This window comes from Micrasema longulum, unplaced genomic scaffold (genome assembly GCF_059751315.1).
Source record: "Micrasema longulum isolate JH-2025_06_02 unplaced genomic scaffold, ASM5975131v1 h1tg000460l, whole genome shotgun sequence".
Classification (NCBI taxonomy): Eukaryota; Metazoa; Arthropoda; class Insecta; order Trichoptera; family Brachycentridae; genus Micrasema; species Micrasema longulum.
The window spans coordinates 64,266-80,301 of NW_028277658.1; the positions used below are offsets into that span (position 1 = coordinate 64,266).

Sequence of the window (16,036 nt, forward strand, 5' to 3'; positions counted from 1 at the left end):
ATTCACAAGTGCTGTATTAAATATATCTATATCATTTGCGTATTTGTTTGCAAACACATGAATAGGCGAGTGTGCACTGTACTTGGTTGTAGATCCATTTATATAGAAGAGTCAACTAATCGAGTAATCCAACCGGGCACTCTCAAGTTAATTAGTTTCAACAGTTCGGAGCAGTCAAATATTGTATTTAATATTTTAAATAAAAATATCAAATCATTTAATTTTCTTCTAGTTCCTAATGTGCGTAAATTTAATTATTTATTTAAGTATGTATAATTGATATGTTCAACTGGAATACCTAATTTAAAATTAACGAAACGTAAAAAATTATCAACAATATTTTGAGTTTGTCCATATTTTTGTAGACAAGGACTGGATTCAACTCCCCGGGGAGCTGTTTATATTAACATATTACAACAGAGATAAAGAAGATTTAAGAAAAGGTAATATAGAAGTCTAGGCATCTACAAGGCTTATGACCTGTCAATGACTGGTTTAAGTGGCCACTTTACACACTGTGTAACATTCACCATTCTGCCTTTATTTGAACATCTATATTCCTTCAATTCTTTCATCTGTTGATGTTTGTGAAGTTAAAGAGTTGAAACCTTTATTTATGCAGGTGAGATTCATCTAATTGAATTATTTCACCTACATACTAGACTAGGCAACGCCTGAAAATGTTATTTTTTCAATTTCTATACTTCTTCATGGACCGGGTAATTTATCAACAATATTTTGAGTTTGTCCAAATTTTTGTAGATGCTTACACTTCTATATTACCTTTTCTTAAATGTTTTTCATCTCTATTGTAATATGTTAATAGTAAAAATATATGTTGAATTCTTTCGATATTATTTATATGCACTTTATAATATGGTGACCATATAACCCAGTTGTATTCAAGTTAGCTACGTACTAAAGCAACATATAAAATCTTTATAACATAGACTGAGTCAAAGTCTCTAATCGTTCGCAACAGAAATCCGAAGTTTTCATGCTTTTATTAGTTATGCTCGGTATGTGTTTAATGAAGTTTAATTTTTCATCAAATATAATACTAAGGTCAATCATTTCGATCACTCGCATTAAATTTATAGAATTTATAGAGTAGTTGAAAGCAATTGGGTTCTTATTTCGGCAAAAAGTTAAAACTTTGCATTTGTCGACATTAAGAAATAAATTGTTCTTTACACACCACACATTCAAACAAGATTTGTGGTTGAATTTAATCGAGAATAAGTGACTCAAACAATTTATGAATGACAGACTGAATGCAAATAGGACAGTAGTAATAGGCAATGTGATAACATAGAAACACCAAAAGCAAAAGCAAAAGCAAAAAAGACGATGGGATAACAAATAACAATAAAATGAACATAACATAAAAATGATGTTTGCATACATACAAGGTGGGATTTTTTAAAAATTTCACGGGCATGGAGAGTCCGATTGTCAATTTAAAACGTATGTTTGGTATACATGCCTCCATAGAATTAAGAATAGTCCAGAAGGATCGTAGAATCATATTTGAAAACATCGGACTGTGTTCAATAATTCCCTCACTATGCCCTACTTTCGCCGCGCGCATTCGTGATGTCACCGCGTAATGTTGCTTGATGGGAAAAAAAATAATCATAACACAAATGGAAGGTAAAAAAAGGAATTTGTTAATTTCTCTAAAATTTTATTGTGCAGGCGGAAACAATTATTGACACAACATAGTAGATAAGTAAAGGGTCATTTAACAAAAGTAATGGAATTAATGAACTTTGAACTTAAAATATAAAACGATTTTTATTTTACATAAAACGGATATGTAATGGTCAGCGCGTTAGCCTGCCATGCAAGTGGTCTCGGGTTCGATTTCCGACGAGGTTGAAATGAAATATTTATTTAAAAGGGTGTTGTCACTCTAGAATATTTCATAGTCCCTGGACTGGTACTTGAAGCGTAAGACTGATCATTTTACCTTCATGTAACAAACAATTATCAAGGTACGCTGCGATAGGTCTACCAATGCAGTGCCTTTGTATTTTTTATTTAATTTTTAGGAAATGTCATTCTCATTGTCATTTTTATTGATACTTAAGATATTAGATTAGATCTTGATAAGAATTTAAAAAATAAACATATACGAGTATATAAGTACATGTTAAAAAAAATGTTTGTATTTTTAATGAAAGCATATTAAAGAAAATAAAAATACCAAGTTTTCTGCGTCTCAAATCTTTAAATTCAATTAAGAATGCTGAACGTGGAAGTTTTCATATATTTATTCAAACAGAGATTGTAAAATCCTCCTTACTAAACTCGTTTTTTTTGTCGTCAAAGAAGTAACAACTCGTCAATTTTTCCACTAAAGGTCGCAGACATCTGAATGCGCAAAACTAAAAGAGTGAAAAACGCGCCGTAACTAAAGCCGTCAGTAACCGATTGAAGGAACAATCGGATTGTCAATAACCTGTTATTCTTGTTGATGGGATCATTGCTGAAAAATTCTCCTGACGTCGCTGCGATCATCATCATTCATCGTTCCCTTTCCGCACCAAATGGTGCATAGGACACTTAATTAGTACACCGATCGCATCGCATATCTTCTTAAATCGCGTTTAAAGAAACATCTCCTTTCTCTTCCTTAATCTCTCTTTTTCTCTTTCCTCTATACTCCTTTTCCAGTCGAGTAAAAGTATTGATTTACGGTAATTTATGTACAAATACAGTTGTTCCTATTTTCGTATTTTTTTAGCTTTTTTATTTTTATTTTTAATTGAGTATGTTTTGTTACTTAAATAATTAAAATAAATAAATACTTCTATTTCATGATGTTATAATTTATATGTACATTTAAATTATTAATTTTAAAATACTTGGTACACCTTCACTTATTTATTTGACCAATTAGCGCTTTCACCTTCTGATGGGCATCTTCAGACTAGTGAATTCAGACAGTAAAGGATAATTTATATAAAAGTAAATATTATCTTAAGTGTAGGTACATTTAAAAATAAGTTCAAAAATATACAATACGTAATATGTCAATGGAACAGAGTGAGACACATTATTGAAACATGTGTTGGCGGTGTACTTTAATAGACGATTCTATTCTATAAAAAAATGTTTTATTACAATTAAGATTTATTAAAATTCTGTCGCTATTATTTTTTATCTTATTTATTTCTAAAATTTCAAGTTTATATAACTTTTGACCTTTATGTCCTACACGTAAAATTTGTATTATTTTTGATTCGTCAAAATTATGTTTTAATTCACTTAAATGTGATGCATAGCTCAATATATCGTTATTCAATCTATGTGAAACTAAATGTTCTTTCAGTCCTTATTTAATTTTTTGTATTTCATTTGTTTGTTGAAAGAAATTGCCATTTGGTTATACGCCCGCCAATGTACAATTAACATTATGTACAAAAAGTAAAATAAAATGTGTTTGGAGATGTTTTATCTACACTGGAGAACCTACATTTTGAAGTTTCAGTGAAATTACATAACAAACCCAATAACAAGTAAATAATTATGGATTCCAAAATTTTAGCAGGAAACATTTTTTGTATCGTTCTGTGAGATTCATCTCATAATTCAATGAGATGAATCTCACCCGGATGAATAATGGGAAGGATCAGAAGATTTATTGATAAGGACTCCTGCAAAACTATTTACAAAGCAATTATTGAACCACACGTTAACTACTGTAGTAGCATTTTATTTTTATCAAACAAAGAAAACATAGATAAACTAACTGTATTACAAAATAAAGCCTTTAGAATCATTATGAAAAAAAAACAGATATACGAGGGTAAAGTCGATGGTAAATGAAATGAAATTATTAACATATAAACAAAGAATATTTTACAATACAATGATATTTGTTCATAAAATTATAAACTCTAATAAAAAAAAAAGAATTTTGGAAAAAAATTGATCGGAACCAGCATGAACACGATCACAATACTAGAGAAAAGAACAAAATTAGACTTCCATTTAAGAAAAAGGCAAAGTCACAAAATTCAATTTTATTTAAAGCAATTAAAAAGTATTACGAAATGGAAAACAATATTTATGAAGAAAAAAACATATCAAAATAAAATAATGGTCAAGACATATGTGATAAACAATTTATAAATTAAATATATTTGCAATGTTATTATTAGAACACACATAATAATATGTATGATATGTGTGCCCTTCTTTAAGATTTAAATAATGGTTTCAGTTCTTAATTTTACAAACATCAACAAATGAAAGAATTGAATGAATAAAGATGTTCAAATATGGGCAGAATAGTGAATCTTATACGGTGTGTAAAGTGGCCACTAAAATCAGCCAACGACAGGTCATAAGCCCTGTAGATGCCTAAACTACTATATTATCTTCTCTGAAATGTTCTTCATCTCTGTTGTAATATGTTAATATTCACAGCTTCCCAGGGAGCTGAATCCAGCCCTCGTCTATAAAAATTTGGACAAACTCAAAATATTGTTGTACAGTGATAAGTCATTAATATTTTTATTATACAAATAAAAGACGAGTGACACTTTAATCCACAAATTTTGAATATCCAGTGACCGGTTTCATCGCTTTCGCGACATCTTCGAGACTGGTATCTTTGTGTGTGTGTCACTCGTCTTTTTATTTATTTAATAAATTAAAATGAACTTCTATCAAGAATTTTCAATTAAAAACTTTAATGTTTTTAGTCATTAACATATAAAACGAGCTGAACCCGGAAACGCTTTGTTATTGCTAGATTTAAGTTCTTGCTAAATAGATTAAATGAACGCAATCGAAAGTTTGATATCAATTACTGTATTTAGTCTAAATTAGAAATGTATGTACACATTATTATTTTTGTGTTTTAAGTTTAGATAAAAAAATGTGAGGACAGAGAGTTTTGATAAATAAGTGTTTAAACATTGTTTTCCTGTCACTGCCTTGCAGATGCTTCCCCAATACTGTGCGAAAAAGACAACTGCATGATCGATCTTTTGTTATAATATACACAATCGACGTTTCGCTCTACCGTCTTCCGCACCTCAAAACTGAATCGATTTTGTTATTTTTTTAAACAGAGTATCAGAATTAAATTTTCTGTATCGATGTGTTTTTCGTTTTTCAAAAATAGTTTTACGGGTTTGAATTGTTCTAGTTCCCAAAATAAACCATTTTTTAAAAATCAAAACAATACACGCCAATAGTAAATATCTATAATGTGAAGTAGAGAAAGACCAAGAAAGACATGGCATGACCAAATCCCACAAATACGTGATGATGGGTATGGCAAAAGTCGGAATAATCGACGCGCGTGTATGAGAATGGATGTAGAGGAAGCGAGATCTGAATGCAAAGATAGAGTGATGTGGCATTATCTCCTCTCTCCATACCCTAACGGGGAAACGGCGTGATAGTTTGCTGTTGTTGTTATTAAAAAAAAAACATTTCTCTAATGCCATAATTCAGAGAGAAAATACGTGAATCCGTTTGTATGAAGAAAAATCGGACCGCGTTTCCTCTTAAGGTTAAACATAATTAAGTATACTTACAAAACTTTACCAAAAATCTTTAGTTAAAACCGCTCGGATAAAAGTAAAAAAGAAGTTGTCAGTTTTAATTAGTAAGTAGGTACCTAGGTACTTGCTTATGATTGAATTCCAAATCTAAAAATAATTTAAATTCAAAAATTTAATTTAAGTAGGTACCTAAGTACTTGTAAATGTTTGAATTCCAAAACATAAAATAATATTATTTTTTTTTAAATTAAGAATTCTCTTAGCAAATGTCAAACTCTGCTTAGGGATGCGCTTGAGTCAAGAATGTGATTTTCAAAAATGTATAAGTTGATATTATTTTAGTATTAGTAAAACCAAAATTCAATGAAATAATCTGATTGGGATCCATAAAAAACAAACGGTGTCTGTAAACATTCAAAAACAAACTTTTTTTCATACACAAAAAAATAACATCCATCCATTTTTTTGGAATACGCATTCTCGGCGAATGCAACCCTGGTGATAGATAAAAAAAACATTCACGCTTCTAACTTTTTTCTACTTAATAAATTGAAGATTTTATGAGCTATAAACTTTCTCGTGGCAAAAATGTACATTTATTTGAAAACCGCACGTAAATCGGTCTGGTAGTTATTCAGTCCATCGAGGACAACCATTCGAACATTGATTTTTATATATATAGATAGATTAATATATAAAATTGAAAACAATACGGTTTTAAAGCGTATTTATATTTAGTTTTGAAATATGAATCTCTCATAAGCAAAAAAAAAATAACTTAAAAACGATTGGAATATCTAATTTTCCTCATCACTAGTCGTAAAAGGAAAGTACCTACTTGATTTTCCTACGAGTCTCGAGCGTCAGCCGCTTTATTCCGACGCTCTTAACGTCGTCGTCAGAGTGCACGACCCTCGGGGTGGCTCCGGCCGCCGTCAGCAGCGGACGACGACGGACATGGCGCGATAGAGAGGCAGCCGATAAGGGCGAGACGTCTCGGCGTGTTATTCCTTTTACCTGTCTTTTACAGTATTTTAACAGAAAAAAAAATGCCTTCTTTTTTATGAACACTTTGTATCCCAGAGCCGTGTAAACACGTGATTATATAACTATGCGTTGTGTCCCGGTCCCGTGTTTTCACGTGGTTTACCAGCTGTCTAAAAAAGTGTATTTTATTATTATATATATATTTTTTTTTTCATCTAGTGACTTTTACTAGTAATTTTTCACTGCTGGTAAACCACGTGAAAACACGGGACCGGGATTTAACGCATAGTTATTATAATTACGTGTTTACACGGCTCCGGGATACAAAGCACAAAAAAGGAGTAAGGCCCTGTATATGTGCGAACGTTGCATTGCGCAATGTGGCTCTCCATAAAGGCCAATGTTGGCAAAACTATCATACAAAAACTATTTATTTTAAATATTTAAATAAATTTACGAAGTCTCAATTAATTTAACCTAGTATTTTCATACTTTTAAGAAACCCTCAAAGCATAAAATTTCACAAAAATGGGCCGGGCACAGGGTAAATTTTATGTGTATTCAGCCGGTGCTCAAAGTGTTAAATAGGTACGAAGGTTTTTCACGGTCACGGTGTGTGTTGAATTTGTTCCGACGTTTTGGCTTCCATTGCAGAAGCCATCTTCAGGGTAAACAAAGTATTTTGTAGAAAAAAAGTATGTGTTTAAGTACTAGTAATTTGTGCCGTGTCGCAGTCGGCAACAGGCACATTTCGATTAGTTTTTGTAGTATGTAGTGCTGGGAATCGTGTTGAATTTAATTTAAGCCCGTCGTCTTTGTTTATGTTATTTGGGTGTCTGTGTATTTCAATTGCCTCTTTTATTATTCGTGCGCTGTAATAACTGGGTTTATGCAAAATTTTCGGTTCAAAGGCGAAAAAATGTCCGGTGTCCATAAAGTATTATTACAGATTTGTCAGGGTGCCCAAGTTGACGAACACAAAAGAGCGTGTATTGTTTCGAAGGGAACAACAACCTTCTCACGTAAAATAAATCATCATCATTCCTTTTCCGCACCTACTGGTGCATAGGGCACTGCATACACCAGCGTATCTTGACCATGTTTGTTACATGATGATAAATCCTAAGCTCCAGGTACCAGTCCAGGGACTATGAAATGAACGTTGTTATGCAGAAAACAGCCAGTCATATAGAAGTTAAACTAAGATAATAGCCGTTTGTGAAAAGGGTGAATAATCAAATCTGCATAACAGTTGGAATAGTTTTGACAAAGTTATGATTAGTTTTGATAAATAATGAATTCATTGGTTTTTATATATTACAAACAAGAATCAAATTATTTATTTGACCAGTTTTAATAATTTTCAAAGTACCGTAAGATTTTTCTAGTGCTATGGGTGTTTTCTGCAAATTAAGAAATGCCGTTTTTGTGATTGAAACTATTTTCAGAAGGCGATTATTACAGTTTTTTTATATGTAAGGGGCCTGGCAGTTTTTAACTGAGCATAGAATTGACCTAACTGCACTCGATAAAACTAATATCTTATTTTTACAAAATTGTGGACTGGCGGTTTTCTGCATAACTACGTTCAAATATTCTAGTGTGAAAACACCCTTTTAAATAAATCTTTCATATCAACCATGTTGGGAATCGAATCCGAGATCTCTTGAATAGTAAGCAAACGCGCTGACTATTATACTACAAGGCCAACACGTATTATATTATAATAAAAAGACAAGTCATTTTTATAATTATAGATGCGAATCGCGACACCTCACTAGGACCCAAAACAGTAAAAAAAAGTTCCAAGAATAGGTGTCTCAGGAGAATCTTGAGCGTGCGGTGGTTTGATCTCGTAAAGAATGAAGTGATAAGAGAACGGACGCAACAAACTCCGGTGACAACTGACATCAAGCGAAGGCGATACGGTTGGCTTGGACATGTATTGCGGATGCCTCCTGAGAGCCTTAACTACGCTTGCCTAATTTACAAGGCATCAGGTTCTTGACGTCCTGGACGTCCACTGCTGACTGTTTGTCGGCAGTTCATGTCAGAACTACGGGATGCAAAGTCTAATTTTTTACTATAATTTTCAAAGATTTTCGAGAAAGTTTGCAGTACAATTATCTTTAGCGCGTGTATATAAACACTTTATGGATCCAATTTTTCATACCATTAAATTTACTCATATACAAAATTAAGAAAATCATAGTAGTAAATGTAGATATGACTGTTCTACAAAAAGATATTCATTAAAAAAATAAATATTGGTAATTTTGTTATTTTACTAAAAATTTATACTAAAATCATCAGCATCATCAAATCGATATCCGCACTTTAGATACATAAGGCACTTTATTACACCAGTCCAGGGTCAGTGAAGTATTGCAGAAAAAGCACTCCGTCACATATCCAAAAACCATTTTTAAGACCAAGAGTCTTCGATTCCGATCTATTTCGCTAATACTAAAAAAAATAATTTTTGTATTAAATTCAGTCATTTAATGTTTCAATTTCATAAATCACGATTTTTGTTTCATTTAACTCAACTGCGTTCATTGTCCCTCTCGCTGCGTGTTTGGCAAATAATATGAAGGCATTATATTGGATATCGGATTTTGTTATGATGAGTTAACTATTGGAGTTTTAACTAACATTTTAAACAAAAATTTCACGTCAAATATGCCAGAAATTGAATCCGAGATTTCAATCGTGGTAGACAAATGCGCCAACCAATTCATTGCGAATTCAATATTCCCCCCTTCGATTTCAGTTATCAGGATTTTTACTCAAGAGTCCAGTCGAAAACAGCCGCCAGAGGGTTCTGGGTCTATTTCACACAAAAAAATGTTTTTTAAGTCAATATGAACACAGACAAAAAATATTACCAACCATAACTTAATTAGAATATAAAAAATAGTTTTTAACTAAATATAAAAAAAGAAAAATATGCACAAAAATGTTTTGTTGTAATTTGTTAATCTCAATAACTCCCGAAATAATGAAATCCAGCATTTTTTTTACAACTGGGACAAACTAAAAATATTGTGAATAAATCAACTTCTCCAAGAAGAAGCATAAAAATTTTAAAAAAAACTATTCAGGTGGTGTCTAGTATCTGAAATAATTCAATCGGATGAATTTTTCAATTATTTATTTATTAAAGGACTAAGTCCATTCAAAAAATTGCAAACACAAACCTTTATACTACAAACAGGTACAATTCAAATAATAAAATTAAAGCTAGGACAAAAAAATAAACTAGATTTAAACTTTCACAGCAATTAAACTTTCAGCTCTGTAACTCCACTGAAATCAACACATAGAAGAATTCCATATAATTTGCCAAACTCACAGCGAAAGGGGGAGTGAAAGTAGTATAGTTAAATTGAATATAAATTGCAATGTTTGAAATTGAAAATTTTAAAAGAGTAACTCGTTTTTTGACAAAAAATATTGCTTTTTGTATGAGAAAAACAAATAGGAAGACCAACGATCTTTAAAACAGTTTCGGGTATGAAGAGGAATGTTCTTTTACAGATGAAAGAGCTGAAAAAATATTGATGTTCAGACACAGGCAAAATGATGAATGTTGTACAGTGTATAAAGTGAAGAAACATTTCCTTTCTTAATCTCTCCTCCTTTCCCTTTTCCTGCCTCCTCTTTTTTCCTTTTACTCATTGAGAAATAGTTTTGATTTAAGGTAATTTAAAAACAAATACGTTCATTTCAATTTTTTTATAGTTTTAACTTTTTAATCTTTTTTTTTCTATTAAATATGTTTTGTAACTTGAATTATAAAAATAAAACTTTTATTTTATTGGTTGGTTGGAAGAAATTGCCATTTGGCAATAAGCCCGCCAGTGTACAAATAACATTATGTAAAAAAATAAAATGGTCACTTGACAGGTAATAAATTCCGTAAAAGCTTCCAAATTTCCAAATTTCCCTTTAAAAAATGATATCCATCTTTGTTGTAATTTGTCGATTTACAACAGTGTCTATTTTCAATGTAAATGATATGTGCATAGATAAATGTATAGAATATAATATCCACGTTTAGATTTGCAATTGTTTTTTTAAGGAATTAAATTTATTCGTAGATGGTTTTAAAGCTGAAGGAATGCCGACATGTCAGAATGAATATGGAGTAAGGAATTACGAATCCCAGTTGCATTGTCCCTGCAGATATGGAATTTTAAAATTTCAGGAATGGACTCGCTGGACCCATAAAAGGGTATTAAAGTCAACGGGAAAAATATTTTCTCCCATATTTACGGACTTTAGACACAGAATAATACATAAAAGTTCGTAAATGCGATTTTCCAGTACGCTGCGAGCATTGTTAATAATAATGATAAATTATTTTATTTACCGACATAAATAACAGTTATTATATACGTCTATTACTTGCCGTATATTGGGAATATATTTCGTAGGATTTTAAACACACGACACACTGATCAAGCAAATTTTAATTGCACAAAAAGCTTTAATAAAAAATATCTTAAGAGTCCCAATCAGAACTAGCTCCCTCGGTTTATTTTAAAATCGTAATGTAAAATCTATAAAGCAACTTTATGTAAAAACTTTGTAACTATACGCACGTAAACATTACTCTCTACCTTCCGTTACAAATACAAGAGTTACTAGATAAAAATAAATACAACCTTCGGTCAAAGAGGATTGGACTACTACTCGGTTAAAGTGTTCAATGAACTTCCATTATCCATAAGAACAATTAGTAAGTTCTCGCAATATAAAATTGCTAAAAAGAAATGGATAGTGAAGGTGGGTTGCGCATGGATCGATGAGTGGATCAAGCCAAATAGGTAAAATGTGTGTACTGTGTATGAAATATGTTCAATTGGTCTGTATAAATTGGTTATGTTTTTTATGATTATTTTAGTTTTTTATTATTTATTATGTTAATCTTAGGTTAATTGAATTAATTACGTTTTTTTATTGTTATTATTATGTTAACTTTATTCAATAGCTAATCTTAGGCATGTTTCACATTTTGTAAAATGTTTCCCTCGGCACGGGACACCCGTCCCTAAATTTATTTAACTAAAATGTTCCCACCCCAGTGAGGGAACATTATTCTGTATAAAAAAAGAATACAAACAATGTAACAGTATAAATAAACAGTTGTTGTGACGTAAATTTTTTATAGTAATAATACTGTAAATGAAATTTTATATCAAACTTTGATGTTTGAGTTGAGGTTACCATTGCTCTCCACCAGAAGGACAATTGCTGACCTCACTCTAATGCACAAAGTGATATCAACCATAATAGATTGCCCAAAATTACTGTCCCCGATAAACTTTCGTGTACCTACAAGGACCACCAGACTCCGACACATGTTCCAGGTTCCAGCGTGAATACAATAGGACAAACTTCACCCAGCATTCTCCTCCTCTTGGTGAGCATCCACAGAACAGCCAATATTTATGCTGAGCTATTGGACGTACTCCACACCTCTCCTGCTGCAGTCAAATCAGCTATCCTATCCATCTAATGCAAATTACACAAGATCCGAACGGGGGGACCAAACGACCCCAGCGCCTAATTGTATATGGCGTCAGGAAAAAAAACGTTGGAAGTGTTTATGATCGTGCAATAGTTTATTCATCTTTTCGCGTACTCATATTTTACTCATTCGTGTATTTTATTTATTTTTGTTAGTTTGCTTAATGCTAATGTACATAAATTGAAATTGACCCTTGTTTTAATTACGTATTTTTTTGCTTTTATATTTAAAAAAAATGATTTTTTAAAAATTTAAAAACAAAACGTGAAAATGCTTCTTTCTGTTATTTTCACGAATACAAAAAATAAAGGGCAAATAGCTTTAATAATACTCGAGTTATCGAATGAAAATCGGTCTATGGGGGATTCGAGTCATTCCCTTCGGTCCGGCTAGGTTAATATGTTTCTCCTCTCATCTTCACTTTATTTCATTTTTCTTTCTTCTTTCTTTCTTTCCTTTAAGAATTAATTACATGTTTAGTGTAATAATAATGATTTTATTTTATGTTATTTTCTATAAAGCTTTATGTACTTTTAACTGTTTATTGTAAAAGCCTTCTTGTTTATTAAATAAATAAAAACTCCCCCATTGGGTCATTTTCTTAATATTAAAAAAAAAATGTTGAATGTCTTTTTTTTTTTAAATTTAGTGAAGTATCGAACAGTAAATGTAACAGTTAATTTTTTTTTTTTTTTTATATATTGTTGATTTTCATGTCCCGAGTTATCTAACATAACCATTTTTTTGATCTTTGTGAAGAAGAAGAGATAAAACCTTTATCTAAGGAATGGAGTGGAATATAGATGTTCAAACATAAGCAGAAAGGTGAATGTTACACAGCGTGTAAAATAGCCACTTAAACCAGCCAAAGACCGGACATAAATGCCTAGACTTACATTTTTTCATCTATAAAATGTTGTTCATCTCTGTTGAAATATATAAATAATAATTACTTCCAAGGAGATTAAATTCATGTCTTGTCTACAAAAATTTGGACAATATCAAAATACTGTTGATATGTTTAATTTATTTATGGTTGGAAAAGGTAATGATGTTGATGATGATGATGATGATTATGGTGAAGATTATGTTATTGATGATGGTGATGATGATAATGGTGACGATGGTGATTATTATTATTATGGTGATGACGATGATACTGATGGTGAAGATAGTGGTGATTATTATGTTAATAGTGATGATGATGATAGTGATATTGTTGATGATGAAAGTAATAATGATGTAAGTGATAATAAATATGGTGTTGATGACGTTGACTCTCAAATATCTGACGACGCGTTTTGTCCCCAGGGAGAAGCTGTACGAGCAGATAATAAAGGCTAACGTGGTGGCGGTGACGAGGATGTGCACCATCGTCATGCCTGGCATGGTGGAGCGCAAGAAGGGCGTCGTCATCAACCTGTCATCTGCCGCGGCGGTCATGCCCTCGCCTCTGGTTGCTGTCTACTCCGCTAGCAAGGTAATACCAGATAAAAATAAACAAATAAATTGCTAATTAGCCGCATTATGAAAATACAACGACCAAGCGCAGAGACGGGATGTGATTATTCAGACTATTGACATATTCATATTTAAGCATTTGTTGGATTTGGTAGTGCCTGCTTTTTTTGCTCTCCCTCGTTTTCTGTATCCACCAAGATTCGCATCGTAGGAGTGATCCTTTAATCGTTCTTTTGCCGCTCATTTGACCTACAAATCCCAACCAACGCTGCACTCATTTCTCGATTTTGTCAAAAATGCTCATTTCAGCCTTGCATAATGCACGGATCTCGATATTTGTACACCTTTATGCATCGTTTTACCACACGTCCACCTAAGATATCGTATTTCAACAGCTTTCGGCCAAATTTCATAATTGTTCTTCTAATTCCACACTTCGCTTACATACGAAAGTCAGCACCGGAACTGCACTGTGGACTGCTAGTTTTACCTTCTGCGGCAAACATTTGTCGGCCAAGGTAGATTGAAGTGTACCATTCACCCTGTTCCCGGCACTCACCCTCCTTTCAATATATTTCCATCCCTAGTAAACATACCTGGTTCATACTGATCACACATTTCGTCATACTTTTATTCGTTTAAAAAACTATCACTTTCGATTTATCAACATTCATTAGCAAATCGCTTTTCTTGCATACATCGTAGACTTTCTTTTATCAAGAATTGCAAGTCTTCTTTGTTGCTAGGAAGAAAGGCATACTTAAGACAATTGACAGGTTAACTACCCATCTTCGCTCCCATTTTTAAATCTTTGAGTTATTTTATACAGTTATTGATGTATATGTAGGGTTATATATGTTCATAATCGATGACACACACGTGCTAAAACGTTTCACCTGAAATAGTGTGATGACCGAATAAAGCGACTTAATCATTTTCTGTAGAATCCAATATCACATTTCATGCAACTCAATCAGTATTGGACATGAAATTGGGATCGTCGTTCTGCAGTACATTCACATCGTCCCTATCATGAAGAAATAAACTACAAAGAAACGTCGCCTATAAATAGACCTCAAGGCATGGCAACGCCCGTCAGTTAGCCCAACAAGTTCAGTTCAGTCAGTCAGTCCAGCTGGACGACGTCACACATCTCTCCAGTACTCTCTCACGGACGTTCTATGTCCGTCGTCATATTTGCTTAATCTTTTACTTGTAAATTACTGTGAAATAAATAATAATATCTACGTCCAAAGCTGTTTCTTCTGTCTACGCTTTGACTAGTGTAGGGACTCCTCCACACACTACTCCCAGAATTCTACATATCTGTTGAACAACCATGGTGACATTACACATACATGTTTGACTCTTTTAGGAATGTCGAACCACTATGTGAATAATCCTTTTTTATTTATCGTCATTGAAAGTGAAATCGATAGGTTATAAGCATTTATTTTCTAAACTATAATTATCAACTACGATTAGTACTGTCTCTGGCACAGATTACCTTGAATGTATTCCTATAAGAATACACATGATTTATTACCTTTGGCACTTTAAAACTTTTTATCTTTTTCTCATGTTATTTTGTTTTGTTTGCTTAAGTTATGGGTTTTAATATTTAAAAAAAATATTTTGCCTACATATTCCTAATGTCACGTATTTTTTTCAATGATTATATTTTTCATACTTTGTCAAAGGTATAAGCCGTTAATAAATAAACTAACTCAATAATTATCCTTTATTTTTTTCTTTTAGATCTACGTCGACAAGCTAAGTAAAGACCTGGCTACCGTATACGAGAAGCACGGCCTCATCATCCAAAGCGTCCTGCCGGGTCCAGTGGCCACCAAGATGTCCAAAATCCACCGCGCGACCTGGATGGCCCCGACTCCCGACGTGTACGTCTCCTCCGCCCTGGCCACGGTGGGCAAGGGCAGAGCCACCACCGGCTACTTCCCTCACGACCTGCTGGTCGGTTTCATCTCGGGACTGGAGAGCATCTGCCCCGCCGCGGCAGAGTGGCTGGTCACCAAGACGATGGAGAACATCAGGAGGAGAGCGCTGAGGAAGAAGGGAGCAGAAATTGTCGTTCCTGTGTCTTAATTAAGAAGGGTTATTTGATTTTCCTACTCGACTTTTTTTCTCCTTAATGTTTCATTTTTGTTCTTGCTTTGAATCATTTTTTTTACCAAAATCATGATATTCAACAGTCTGTTAAATATTTTCATATCTTTTTTGACAAACTAATGAATCGAAATGGATAAGTAGCTCAACAGAGGCAAGGTGATGGTTTAAGAAAGGAATATTTTATTGCAGGTATTAACAGAACTTCTGAATAATTGGCTTATAATTTGCTGTGTCGTTCACTATCTGCTTAGGATTAAATGTTCTTCCCTCTATCTTCATATTTCTTCGTTATTTTTTAAAATATAGAACTTTAGATCTCTTAACCATCCTCTACGATCTGTTAATCGGTTTCATCTCAAAGATGAAGACGGCAGCTGGTCATTTAACAGTTCAAAAA

General features: G+C 32.7%; 1 protein-coding gene across 1 annotated transcript in view; it reads left to right on the forward strand.

The window, feature by feature from the left end:
• The window catches only part of spidey (hydroxysteroid 17-beta dehydrogenase 12 spidey), a 42,921-nt gene extending 26,885 nt beyond the window's left edge, over positions 1-16,036 (forward strand). The window contains exons 4-5 of the mRNA XM_088226680.1: positions 13,360-13,528; positions 15,268-16,036. Coding sequence (XP_088082806.1) covers positions 13,360-13,528; positions 15,268-15,615 — 517 coding nt within the window. The 3' untranslated portion in view covers positions 15,616-16,036. The remainder of the gene's footprint in view (positions 1-13,359; positions 13,529-15,267) is intronic.